The sequence below is a fragment of the Ursus arctos genome, unplaced genomic scaffold (assembly GCF_023065955.2).
Source record: "Ursus arctos isolate Adak ecotype North America unplaced genomic scaffold, UrsArc2.0 scaffold_4, whole genome shotgun sequence".
In the NCBI taxonomy this organism is placed as follows: Eukaryota; Metazoa; Chordata; class Mammalia; order Carnivora; family Ursidae; genus Ursus; species Ursus arctos.
This window is the reverse complement of record NW_026623056.1, coordinates 84,607,352-84,621,281: the sequence shown is the minus strand read 5'-3', so window position 1 is coordinate 84,621,281 and position 13,930 is coordinate 84,607,352. Positions and strand designations below refer to the sequence as shown.

The following is a 13,930-nucleotide window of genomic DNA, read 5'->3' as shown; positions in this document are numbered from 1 at the left end:
TCTGTGTGGCCTTTGGGGCACGTGATGTCGGTGATGCGCGCAGTGTGTCAGACCCGCCTGCGGCTGTGGTCCGAGGCGCCCCACCAGAACCCGTCGTGTGCCCCCACTCGGGGAAGAGAACCCCCCGCCTGATTCCTCTTCCCCCACCCACTCTGGCCAGGGGTGGGCCTAGGGTACCCAGGGGGTGCTGCTGGGGGTGCATAAGGGGGCTCTTCCTACTGGACTGCAGCGTCCTAAGCCCCCAGGAAGGTTAGAAAAACACAAAGATAAAGCCTTGGGCAGAGAGGGTCTGGGTTTCCTCCTCCCGCAGTGGCTGGCTGCCCCTCCAGGGAAGAGGCTGCTGGCCAGAAGGCAGAATCGCACAGCTCTGTGAAAGGGGACCCAAGCCTCTGTGACTCTGGGACCGCTCAGGATCCCCACACTCAGCGAGTCTGTACTTAATTGGCACGATGTCCCTTCTCCTTTGTAAGAATAAATGGCTGCTTCGTAAGATGGCAGAGAAATGACTCCAGAAAGGGTACATGGAGTGGCCCGGATCTCAGCCCAAGGCCCTCCTTGCCCGTGTGTTGTAATTACGGTAATTATGCGGTATCGACATTTGCTGTGGGAAATGCAGCAGGGACGGCGCTCTGCCCATCACTGGGTATAAAAAAACCTAACTCCACTGCCCTGAGGCGCTGCTGAAATTTCCTTAAACCAGGTCAAGGTAGTAAAGAACTGGATCTATAAACACAGGATTTGAGCATTTCGGCACACCCTGAAATCCCATCATCGCGGGCTGGGTTAAAGGGGGCTGCAAGTTCTCCTCCCATTGAGAAATGGGGTCTGAGTGTCTGTCTTCCCTCTGAATCAGGCCAGACCCCCGTGACTGCCTGGTCACCAGCAGAATACGGTGGGAGCGAGTGAGGCTGTGTGGTTTTCACTAGAAAAGGCTTCTGCGGCGCCTGCCTTGTTCGCTGACCCTCTTGCGGCCACCTGCTGGAGGGGCTACACGTCGGTGCTCCATCTGACAATGGCGGCTGAGCCCAGCCTTCCAGCCATGCTGCCGAGACCCTAGACAAGTGCGTGAGGCTGCCTTGGACCCCTGAGATGGGCCCACCACCAGCTGGGCACCACTCAGTGACCTCTGTCTCTCTCCCCCGTTTTTTGTTCTTCTGCTGTATTCTTTACTACAGTCTCCGCCATAGAAACAGAAAGCCATAGACGATTTGCAACATGCTCAGAACTTTAACAGCTGTTCAATTACGGTGCTCAGACACAAGCCAAGGTCTGTGAATGTAATGTGATGATGTGTAAGGCATTGCTAACTTAGATGGAAAGAATTTATGAGATTATAAAATTTACATTCTACAAAATACATTATTAACAACTGACCACCCAATTCTTTTTACCTGATGCAGTAGGCATGCTTGTACATTGCTCATGCACTTTCCCATTCATGGTGCACAGCACAGTCTTCCAAAGGGAAGGGACAGCGCAGAGGGCAGAGCTTGGGCTGTCAGAGATCTAGAGGCCAAATCCCCGCCCCCCTTTAAAGCTCACTGTGCAACCTGCCATCCTGCACCTCCCACCTGTTCCAGCACACACACCCCTGTGGTCCCCTTCCTCACACTGCACTCTAGCCATTTCCTTCTGGATCACTCTGTAGGCTGAAAGCTCTAGAAAAGATCACTCTGTTGGCTGAAAGCTCTAGAAAAGCGAGGGCTCTGTTCATCACTGTTTGTGGCTGTTGTACCCCAGCCCCAAGCACAATGTCTGATACTTAGCAGGCACTCAATAAATATTTGCTTTAAACAGCCACTTGGGTCCAAAACACCGCCAAGCCCAAAAGGAGAAGACACAGTGACTTGGGTGTAGAGTCCATAAACTTAGTAAAAATCTGGAATTAGAAGATATTTCTAATCTGACGATTTCTTACACACACATATCAAATTAGACTTACCCTTGTGGGCTGAGTAAGTATATATCAACCATTGTCCATACGGCTGTCCCCTGAGAAGCTACCAAAGTATCTCTCCGAGTGATCTTTGATATTTGAGTATTTCAGTTTCCCCCTCCCACTAATTAACATAAGCTCTGAGTAGTCTTCCACAATTCACTGGATCTCTACGAATAGGATTTGCCATCATCATTCTCCATAAATTTTGGCTGGTTCTTTCAACAGATGGAGACACAAACAGAACATCTGACTAGGAGACAACTCAGAAACAGTATTTCGATATCACTCTAGCACAGGTGATTACTTTTCACCCTGGTTTTTATTTGTGGGGCTCAAATTCATCCCGATAGATGGCATGCCAAGATCAAAGTGACATATCTTACCTGTTCAGATGGAGCAGTGTGGCATGAAAAGATCCTGCTATCTATATATTTTAAACCTTGTTTTGAGTGGGACTTCTTACCACATGAGAAAGAATGCAATTCTCCAAGGGCACGCACTTGATAAAATGCAAACTTCTAATTAAAAAGAAAAAGAGAAAGGCAGGACTTGAAATACCTAATCCCTCAGGACTCAAGAAGTTATAGAATATACTAAGGGCCTCAGAGGGGAGGGGGTGGGGGAATGGGATAGACTGGTGATGGGTAGTAAGGAGGGCACGTATTGCATGGTGCACTGGGTGTTATACGCAACTAATGAAGCATCGAACTTTACATCGGAAACCGGGGATGTACTGTATGGTGACTACCATAATATAATAAAAAATCACTAAAAAAAAAAAGAAGTTATAGAATATAAAGTAAAGCAGAGAATTTAAAGAGTCTAGTAACTAATGAATTGTTGAACACTACATCAAAAACTAATGAGGGATTATATGTTGGCTAACTGAACATAATAATAAAAGTAAATAAATAAGCAAATGCAAAAAAAAAAAAAGATTCTAGTAAATGAAGTTGGAGATTCTAAGAGCTTGGTCACAACCTATGCTTTGTTTTTCTGTGTATCAATTCCAAGAAGTGACTAAGACTAAGAGGATAAATTACTACAGTAGAAATAGTCAAAACAGTCCCATAAAAATATATGAAACCCACGTGACAGACAATGGTCTAATTTCCTTAATATAAAAATCAGGAAGAATAAGGCTGAATGTAGATTTGAAAAATGGGCAAAGGACATAAGCAAGCTGCTCACGGAAAAAAGATATCAACAGTTTCAGATGTATAAAAGCATACTCAGTCTCGCACACACTTAAAGAGATGTGAATTAAATGACAATGGGCATCATTTTTCACCTCTCAGCTTCAAAAAGCTTAAGAAAACTCTGAGTGGGGAAGGTTGGGGAAATCAATATGGCCCCCATATAGTGTCCGAGGGACATTATGTGGTGGAACCGCCGAAGAGGAAATTTGGTAAAGGTTATCAAAATCTTAAACAGGCATATCCTTTTCCATAGCAATGTCATTTCTAAGAATTGTGCTTCCATATGTGATTTCACTGTGGAGAGACATTCACTACAGCATGGTTTAGCATCCAAAAGAGGAAACCACCTAGGGGTGCCTGGGTGCACAGCGGTTAAGCGTCTGCCTTCGGCTCAGGGCGTGATCCCGGCGTTATGGGATCGAGCCCCGCATCAGGCTCTTCCACTATGAGCCTGCTTCTTCCTCTCCCACTCCCCCTGCTTGTGTTCCCTCTCTCGCTGACTGTCTCTATCTCTGTCGAATAAATAAATAAAATCTTTAAAAAAAAAAAAAAAGAGGAAACCACCTAAACATCCTCCTGTGGGAGACTGACTATAGAGTATACCAATCACTAGAAAACTATGAAATTTTTAACAAGAATTTGATAAAGCTACAGGTACCAACAGGGAATGATTTCTAAGATACACTATTAAGTAAAGAAAGCAAGATGTAATTCAAATGTATTTCCAGTGTACTACTTTTTATGAAAAAAGAAAAAAGGTGGGTGCAATATTTTCTTAAAAATATGTCCACAAATCTTCAACTTTCCCTTTAAAAGGTGGAGTTTAATTTCAATCTCCTTGAGAATTGGACTTAGTGAATAAAATAAGAGAGAAGTGACAGTGTGGGGTTTCTTCTCTCTTGGATCCGTGCTCTGGGGAAAGCCAGATGTCATGTTGTGTGCACACCAAAGAAGTCCATGGAGAGAGCCCCAAGTGGTGAGGAACTGAACCTCTTGCCAACAGACGTGTGAGTCAATCATGTTGGAAGTGAATCCACCCCCCCCACCGCTACCCCAACCAATCCTTCAGATGAGACCACAGCCCTGCCAATATCTTGACTGCAACCTCATGAGCCAGAACTACCCAACCAAGTTGATCCCAAATTCCCGACACAGAGAAGCTGTGAATAATAAATGTTTGTTGTTTAGAGTGCTAAATCTTAGAGTAATTTATTACACAGTGTTAGACAACTAATACACTGAGAATATTTCCATGTAAGCTTGCATATGCACAGAATATCTCTGGAAAGATATTCAGTGGCTATTTCCAAGAAGAAAAACTGAGAGGCTGGACCTCGGGGAAAGAAAAAGACTTCCTGGGTATTTCCTGGGTATTTACCCCAAAGATACAGACGTAGTGAAGAGAAGGGCCATATGCACCCCAATGTTCATAGCAGCATTGTCCACAATAGCTAAAGCGTGGAAGGAGTCGAGATGCCCTTCAACAGATGACTGGATTAAGAAGATGTGGTCCATATATACAATGGAATATTACTCAGCCATCAAAAAGAACAATTTCTCAACATTTCCTGCAACATGGATGGTACTGGAGGAGATAATACTAAGTGAAATAAGTCAAGCAGAGAAAGACAATTATCATATGGTTTCACTCATTTATGGAACATAAGAAGTAGGAAGATTGGTAGGAGAAGAAAGGGAAGAAGAAAGGGGGGTAAACAGAAGGAGGAAGGAACCATGAGAGACTATGGACTCCGGGAAACAAACTGAGGGCTTCAGAGGGGAGGGGGTGGGGGACTGGGATAGGCTGGTGATGGGTAGTAAGGAGGGCACATATTGCATGGTGCACTGGGTGTTATACACAAGTAATAAATCATGGAACTTTTAAAAAATAAATAAATAAATTTTTAAAAAAGGAAAAAAAAGATTTCCTTTTCATTTCATTACATTGCATTGTATCTTTTTACATTTATGATCTGCTTTATTTCAATCTCACCTAAATCAAGATTAGGGATTTCATAGAAAAATAACATTTCCAACAATATGCATAAGACGCTTAGTGTCTTAAAGATTTTTCACTATGATCGACACTGCTGATTCTTTACTCGACAGTCATTCCCTTTCTTCCTTGCTAAACAGAACTCCGATTTTGTGCCAGAGGCGATGTATCTAGTCCCAGGTCATGAATCAAAGGAGGTCGAAGCTATGGGTCAGCAAACCTTGTCTTAAAGGGCCCGACAATAAATATTTTAGGCTTTGCAGACTCCAGATGAAAATGGAATTGGATACCGTCTCCCTATGGGTAGGAGAATGGGTTGCCAGAAGACACGCTGATGTCTTTAAAAGTTGTCTATATTGTGGAGAAAGAATCTTCCCCCACCCCCAACTATGGCCAAATACAAAGCCCAGTTTATGAATCAGCATTCTGTCAGGGATAAAAAGCAGAAGAAATTAATGATGGAAAAGGAGTTTAGGAGATTTAAACATCCAACTCCCGGACTCTCAGAGAAACGTTTCTTTGCTGAATCTCACAGGAGCTCAGAGACTGCCTAGAGCAAAGACAGCCTAGTTTCAAAAATCTGGAAGAACATGTACTAGGGACTATCAGAGGGTCCCACTCTCTGTGTCTCCCCAAATATAATCAAATTGATAACAAGTTAATGACTACCCCTGTATCCACGGGTCCTTCGGCTATATACTCCTACAGCCTCCTACTCATCTTCGCGCCCTCCTCCCCGTCCTGCCAGCATTAACTTGGCGCCTACCCTGCGTCCAACCCTGCGCTGGGGGTTGGGAGGCCAACAGTAGGCAAATCTATGTGGTTCCCCGCTACCACACACTTTCAGTGCTCAATTTCTGTCCTCCGTGCTAGATGGTAAACTCTATGAGGGCAGGGACCCTGTCTGTCTTGCTTGACACTGGGTCCCCAAACTCCAGCATAGTGCCTAACACATAAGAGGTGATAAATCCACATGAGCTAAGTTGACAGATTCATCTACAGCCCTGGGACCCACCTGACACTAAACCACGGCTCAGAGCTTTGCACTTTATACATTCCTTCAAAGTCTAGGGTTCATTCTTCTATGTGTATGAGACTAATGGGTAAATTTACCTGCTCAAAGGATCCAGTGTGGTGTTTCTGAAGGTATCTTACAGATCTCCAGAGACTCGGGGAGGTAGGATATCTGAGAGGCCTCCTGGAGAACAGATGACCTTGAGAAACCAAGCCTATAAAGGAGACCCACTGCGAGGAGGAGGAGAAGCTCATACTGGGGGTGAAGCAAGATCCCTCACTTACTTCCATGAGTCCAGAGCACACAGCCCGTCAGCCCAGGGAGGGCCAGGAGCTGTGGCATGTGTGCACCCAGCCAAGCAGACCCACCAATTCCCAGAGCCCTGGGGGAATTCCAGCGTCTTGCAGCCCTGCTGCCAAGATGTCTTCATGGAGGAGAGTGGCTCTGGCCCTTTGAGATGGGATGCTGGACTGGGATGGTGGGAAACAGGTTTGTGTCCAGCTTCTCACTAGCTGAGTCACCTCGGACTGTTTATGCATCCATCTGGCTATTGACCTATCATTACCAAAAAGCACTGACTGAGAGCTTAGAACAAGCCCACTGCCACGCCAGGTAGGAGGACACGATGTGGAGAAGCAATTACGACGTGGATCTCACTCAGTGTGGGGAGAGGGACCACGACCCCCAGTGTGCATGTGTGTACGTGTGTATGTCAAAGGTTAGCAGAACATGGTGGTCGACCTCAGTTTCCACCCCAACTAACTGTACTGATTTCATAAATGTGTTTGTAAGCTCAGCCATCAGAAATAATGAGCACTTACCATTTTCATCAACGTGAATGGAACTGGAGAGTATTATGCTGAGCGAAATCAGTCAATCAGAGAAAGACAATTATCATATGGTTTCACTCATATGTGAAATATAAGAAACAGCACAGAGGATCATAGAGGAAGAGAGGGAAAACTGAATGGGAAGTCATCAGAGAGGGAGACAAACCATGAGAGACTCTTAACTCTAGGAAACAAACTGAGGGTTGCTGGAGGGGAGGTGGGTGGAGGGATGGGGTAATTGGGCGATGGGCATTAAGGAGAGCACGTGATGTGATGAGCACTGGGTGTTATATGCAACTGATGAATCATTGAACATGACATCTGAAAATAATGATGTCGGCTAATAGAATTTAAATTAAAAAAGTGTTTGTAAGCAGATGGTATAAGATACTCAGAAAGCAAATAACAAAAAATGTTATTTTGGGGGGAGAGGTAAAGTCACGGAAGTGCATCTTTGCTCATTTCCCTTCAGAGCACATGGTCATAGTCCACACATAGTTATGAAACTACCACCACCTTTTCAAGCTCCTCAGACACCAAGCCCCCACAGAACAGTCTCAACGTGCTGTCTCCTGGAGAAAGGTATGTGGATTGCTGCAGCCAACTGGTCTACCAGGTCTACTCAGCTGTTGCTCCTGGACACACAGGACATCCTGGTGGCCACGTGGTGTCGCGCTGCTTGGCTGGCTCCATTTATGTACTCATTCATGTTGGGGGGCGGTTCTCAGTGACAATGCCTAATCAGAGGTCAAGTCTTTCTTGAGTTGGGCTTTGTTCCGTCACCAATTCCACCTGTCTCGAGACCCGAATGTGACGGCAAATGCAAGTTTTTGAGTTCCACAGTAGCTGCGTATTAATAGTTAAATATATGGTGTCCAAAACCTAGTTTAAGAAACACTTGGACTCTGGCCCAGGATTATTCATTGGTCACATTGAGGTTTTTTAGGTCATGTGAAATTTGCCAGGAAATCCGTATCTTAGACTGTCCTGCCCCTAGACCTTACATTAAAGTATACACCATCACCAGGTACTACGGGATTAGAAGCACCAAATCTGTAAGCAAGACTTCCTTAGGGACTAAATCCCCACAGCTGGTGAAGCCCCTACCTTAGCCTTTGTTGTCAGTATTTTGTTTGTCTTGCGTTATTGTTACGTTGGTATGTTATTATGTTGTTACCCTTTGTTATGAGTAAAGAAGAAAAGGATCTTTCTTACTAAATATACTGCAGGGTTACCCTATAATTTGATGACAAATAATTAAGACTTCTTTGTAAAAAAAAAAAAAAAGTAAGAATCAGCATGATGAGCAATTAATTTGCCATACAGTAATTCAGGGAAGCTTTGCTCGGCCTGTTCTCTATGTCCTTGACTCTTTTACAAGAAGACATTTCTTGCGTACTTACAGAATAAAGCAAAATGGCAAATTAGTATGATGCCAGTTTCCACAAAGATGGGGAATATAAATGACCAAGTGGCTAGAAGTAGAGGCAGATTTGATTTGCACCTGTTACCGGGTCATATGTCATCACTTTGTGGTATATTTGCAACTGATATATTTATTTTAAAAAATGGGGAGAAACATAAAAGTTAAAAATCGACAAGTAAAAATATGGGCTAATTCATTACAACTGTGTTTACGAGGCTGTCAGATGAAGGCGAGGGGAATGTTTGGAAGGTGTGGGGTACTTCTCCCTGAAGAACAAACCTGTGACTTCTGCACTCCAGTGATGGCACGGAAAAATCTGACGTTTCCAAAACCCAGGAGGTCAGATGTCTAGTCTGGAATGAAGTCCAAATAAAGTGGAGCCCAAAGAAGGAACGTCAAGAAAGCTAAATCTGGCAAAGAAATACTACTGTAGACGAATTTAAGGATTTTAAATCAAGTATTAGAAACTCAAAAGATAGAAGCACCTAAAGAGTGTTTGCCTGATTCCTACACTGGGGTCTTCTTTGTTTTTAAGGGGAATGATTCGTAGGATAAAAAGAAAGTGAGACGCCCTAACACTGCTACGAGGCACATCTTAAGTGCTCCTCAGACGTTATATCAAGCAGTAGTTGCTTAAAAACCAATCTCCCTGTTTGGAGATCTGTTTTCTTAAAGAAAAAAAAAAAAAAAGTGGGGTGGGAGCGGGCAACTGAGCTCCAAGCTGATCACGTCAGAATAAAACATTCTGGATAAGCCGTCCAGGACAAGCCCCTTGCCTCTGCCCACACAAACTACTCCTGGGCAGGATCTGCGGGAAAAAAATGATTCCAGGGTCCTGGGATCGAGTCCCGCATTGGGCTCCCTGCTCAGTAAGCCTACTTCCCCTCTGCCTGCTGCTCCCCCTGCTTGTGCTTTCTTTCTCTCTGACAAATAAATAAAATAAAAAAAAAAAAAAAGAGGCAAGGATGGAAAGGGCAGGGGATTGCTTCTGTGCAAAATCAATGGACGTTTGTGGGAGTTGAGCAGATAGAACGACATGAATGTGCATTTACATTATGCTTATTTCAAGCCAGGTACTATTCTAAGTGCTTTATGTAATCTAATTCTTGAATCCCCACAACAACCTCATTGGGTACTACGATTATCATCATTTTATCCATAAGCAACAACAGCACAGAAGGGTTATGTAGCCTCCCCGAGGTCACACTGCAAGAAAGTAGCAGAGCCAGGATTTGATCCCACTGGCTCTAACGTCCCTGCTATTGATCACCACGGTATACACCACCTCGTGCTGGCAGCCGCCCATTCAAACGTTCATCATGTTCCGAGCCTGTGCTCCACGTGGAGGCTAGATGATGAATTTCACACCGTCAAGGGAACAAGTACAACACGCAATGTGTGAGTGGACCTTCCACAGAGGGACACCCGACCCAGACGGGGGTTGGCCAAGGCTCCCCAGAGGATATGATGCCCGTGGTGAATCTCAACACACAGCAAATAACCAGGCAGGAGGCAGGGAGTGGGGTGAGGGGGGAAGAAGCTTGATTCGGGCAGAGGGCGCAGCACCTGCACAATTTCCAGGCCGGCAAGAATGTGGTTCTCCCAAGGAATGGTAACTAATTCAATATGGCTGGCATGGCGGTACCATGGATGACGAAGTGGGGGGACACCCAGGCAACACCGCAGAGGCAGGAATGCCATCGTGAGCAGCCTGTGGCCTGGCTAAGGAGTATGGACTCATCTGAAAGTCTACAATAAACAACTGGAGAACTTTGCTTTCAGAAACAAAGTGATCGGATCTCATTTCCTAGCTCACTGGCTGTCACCAGGGCCTAGACTGGAGAGCTGGGAAATGGAAGCAAGAAGACGAGGTAGGAAGATGTTACTGTCTTTCAAAACTGTAACAAGAAACTGCAAAGATGTGCTGGAAGCAGGTGGCCATGAGACGGAGCAATGGGGAATTTCTTAAATCCAGAGCAGATTTGGGGTACACACAGCAGCACTGTGTTCAGCTCTCTCCCTCCTCCCCCCCTCCCACTACCCTGTCCCTTCCCCGCAGACCTCCAGCAACCAGGGGCGTCCCTGGGGCTGTGCCCTTAGATTATATCCCAACACTTAACCTTAAATTGCTCCAGGGTCTTTAAACATGCTCAGAACAGCACCTTCCCACTGGTGAAGAACCGATGCCCTCTCTTAACTAACCCCTTTGCCCCCCAAACAATTCTTCAAATTCTGATGTTAATCGCTTTGGAAACATTTCTCTTTTTGCTTATTAGACTTTGCTTACATTCCCGTCAAGGAGCTTTAGGTCCTAACTGGCTTCTATAAGCCTGAAAGTATTTTGAAAGGATTATGATTCAACACACAATGCACATTCTTGACCTTATTATCTGCTGCTTTCCTGGTCTGGCTGAAGGTCCTCAGGAACGTCTTTTTTTTTTTTTTTTTTTTTTTCACAAAGATCCCCTTTTGTGTGAGTTACAGCGGGACCTTGCCCTTTATTTTTGATGCCTTGTAAAAAGGCCTCTTTAAACTCAAAACTTCCTCAGTCGAGTCCTACAGATTCCTTAACAAATTCATTGCTTTCTTCCCATTTAAAGCAAGGTTGAAATACGACATAAAGCCAGATGATGTTCAAGTCACCCAGTATCTTGTTCTTCCAAAATCCATGTTAAAATGTTCAACAAATATTATAATATTTAAATAAATTTCCACTTTCCTTCCAAATATACCTCATCGATTCTACCCACTGAAAACACTGGTCAGCTCTGGGCCTCCGAAATTTGAGTCCTGGGGATATTTCTCACATTACAACCTGTTTGCATTTTTTTTTTTCACTTCAAGTATTAGAGTTTCCTTTGGCATGAATTGCTTTGAACATCAATAGGGCGCGTCACTATTTTTAATTGATTCTTCAATAATCTCCAGACTAGAAGGGCCGGTTACGATTTTCAGAACAAAGGACAGTAGGATGCTGGACCCGCACCCCCACTTCCCCGACTTCCCCTACCCAACCTCTTTGTTTCCAAACCATCCCGTCTCCCCAAAACGTTCCTGAAACTCTCCGTGACACCCAGGCCGTCCCGCCTCCGTCCGGTGAACAGAAGCGACAATCAGGACACCTGGAAGACCAAGGCTCAAAACGCGCTAAGAGTTGGGGGAAAGCTCAATTTACCTTCACGAAGAGGGTGATGTCGTGCTCCTGCCGCGGGGCTCCGTCCTCCGACGCCTCTCCGTCCTCCCCGCGGCAGTTCACCCGCGCCGTCTCGTCCCCGCCCTCCACGCTGCCCTCCTCCGCCAGGTGGTTGCCGAGCTTGGCATCGGGCTCCACGGCCCCGGAAGGCGCGGCAGCCTCTGCGGGCGCGCTGCTGTCTGGGGGTTCCTCCTCGCCCCCCGCTGCCGCCTGCTCGCCTGGCCCCTCCGGACCGCGCTCTCGCCTCTCCTCCTCTGCCTCCTTCAGCTCCTCCTGGGGCCCACCCTGGCCCCCGTCCTCGACAGCTTCCGCCCTCGCGTCCCCGGGGGCCACTTCCTCCGACTTCTCTGTTCTCAGGGCCCCAGCCTCGTCGGGCTCCCCTGCCAGCTCCCCAGGGCCGCACCCCCCAATCTCCGCCGCTGCGGCCTCCGTGGCCTCGGGCTGGGGCTGGGGGCTGAGGTCCGCTCCGTCCCGGGGTTCACCCTCGGCCCCGTGCGCCTCTCCCGCCGGCCCCGCGGCTTCCATGCTGGCTCCCTGGGCCCCCGGCGGGCCGCCTCCCGGTTCCATCGGCCCTTGCTCCGCTTTCTCCTTCGCCCCGGGGGCCTCGGCCTCCCCGGGCTCCCCCCGAACCTCCCTCGAGGCCTCGACCTGCGCGCCGCGGTCGGGGCTCACCTCCTCCACCTGCTCGGCGCCCCTCGCCTCGTCTCCCTGGGGGACCTCGGCGCAACCCGGGGCGCCCTCCTCGGCCTCCGCCTCGCCCTGCGCTGCCCTCGCGCCCTGCGTCGCGGCCCCCGGGCCACTGTCCGCGCCCGGCTCCGGCTCGCCCGCGCGCCCTCCGTCCGGATCCGCGCCTTCTGCCGGGTTCACCGCGGCCGTCGCGGCTGCGCCCGCCCCCTCGCCCCTCGGCGCCTCCGCGGCGCCCTGGCTGGCCTCCTCCCGCTCCGCCTCCCGGCCCGCGGCCCCCAGCTCGCCAGGTTTCTCCGCCAGAGGCGGCGGGGACTCAGGCGGCCCCTGGGGACCTGGGGGGGCGCCCTCCAGCTCCGCGGCCTCGGCCATGGCCGCAGATCCCTGTCCTCCACCGGACACCCTTCCTTGACACTGCTGATGGAGCAAGTGGCCCTGGGCGAGGAGCTCGGTACCAGGGGGCCCCTGCGCCCCCTCCAAGAGGACGCCCGGCTCCTGGGCTCAGGAAGGCGCCCGACTGGGCGGAGCTCTGGACCTGCGGGGCAAAACGGGCTCTACCCCAAGACACTGCGCCCCTTCTCCCGGTTTAAGCTCTCTGGTATCTTCCTCCACCGTAACTGCGTCTCCCCGGTTCCACGTCTGCTTCCCACCCACACTCTAATTCTGACCCGGGTTTCCTGCAGTCGCGGGCCACGGAGGAGCAGAGCGCGGCTGGGGAAGGCCTTTTAGCTCCCGCACCCTTTGAAATGCCTGGCCTGCGGTCCTGGGGCTGACCAGAAATCATCAGTACCAACTCCATCCCCCTAGGGATTGGGCGGGGTTTGCACCCCATCCTCTCCCCCTGTTCCGGTGGCCTGGGAGCCTGGCCAATGACAGCCTTTCTCACAGCCCTTGTACATTTCAGTGAAAAGATCCTGGTTCTACTGGCAGCTGGGGTGTTTTCTGAAACAGCATCAAGTTCCAGAGCCATTTAAGTTACTCCCCCTCCAACACCCCACACTGGACACCCAAATACCTAATCTCCACTTTCCCCCAGGAACCCACACGTTAAGCTTCTCAGCTGGTACGCAATGCAGATGTCCCTGTCCTGCCTCAATGTCCAAGAGCAAGGGGGGTAAATCCTGGAAAAGAGGAGAAGGGGAGACCACCTTCCAATTTCTGCAGGCCCTTCCTGCGAAGTTCCTGAGGCCCCCATATAGAAGCAAGGGCGGTCAACTGAGCTGCTCTGACCAGAGATGGGCTCTGCTGTGCATGAGGGGCCCCCTCCTCGAGGTATGACAAGTGTGGGGGCCTTATACTGGGGAAAGGCTAGAGCCTTCATCTTCCTGTTCCCTGAAGACTCCAAGAGTCTATCTTTCAGATTCTCCTAGATTTTCTAAACCCATGGCCAGTGCTTTAGCCTGAGTTGTGTGTTAAGGGCTTAGGGAGGTGGGGGTAGGGAGGTGAAAATACAAAATTTGAAGAAGGGAAGCTGTGGAATTCGCTGGGTTAGGGACCTCCTGGAGGCCCAGACTGGACGCCTTTTCCCCCAGAAAAAAAAAAAAAGGAAGTTACAACGAAAATTATGTAGTAAGTTTATTATGAGGTAGGTGAAATTGTGCGGGTTAGAGAGAGGAGCCCGCTGCCCAGACTGGCCCAGTCTACACGT

General features: G+C 48.4%; 1 protein-coding gene across 1 annotated transcript in view; it reads right to left on the bottom strand.

Moving 5' to 3' along the window:
- CLIC6 (chloride intracellular channel 6) overlaps nucleotides 1-13,043 on the bottom strand; it is a 44,661-nt gene extending 31,618 nt beyond the window's left edge. The window contains exon 1 of the mRNA XM_026508688.4: nucleotides 11,581-13,043. Coding sequence (XP_026364473.3) covers nucleotides 11,581-12,654 — 1,074 coding nt within the window. The 5' untranslated portion in view covers nucleotides 12,655-13,043. The remainder of the gene's footprint in view (nucleotides 1-11,580) is intronic.
- Nucleotides 13,044-13,930: the final 887 nt, after the last annotated feature.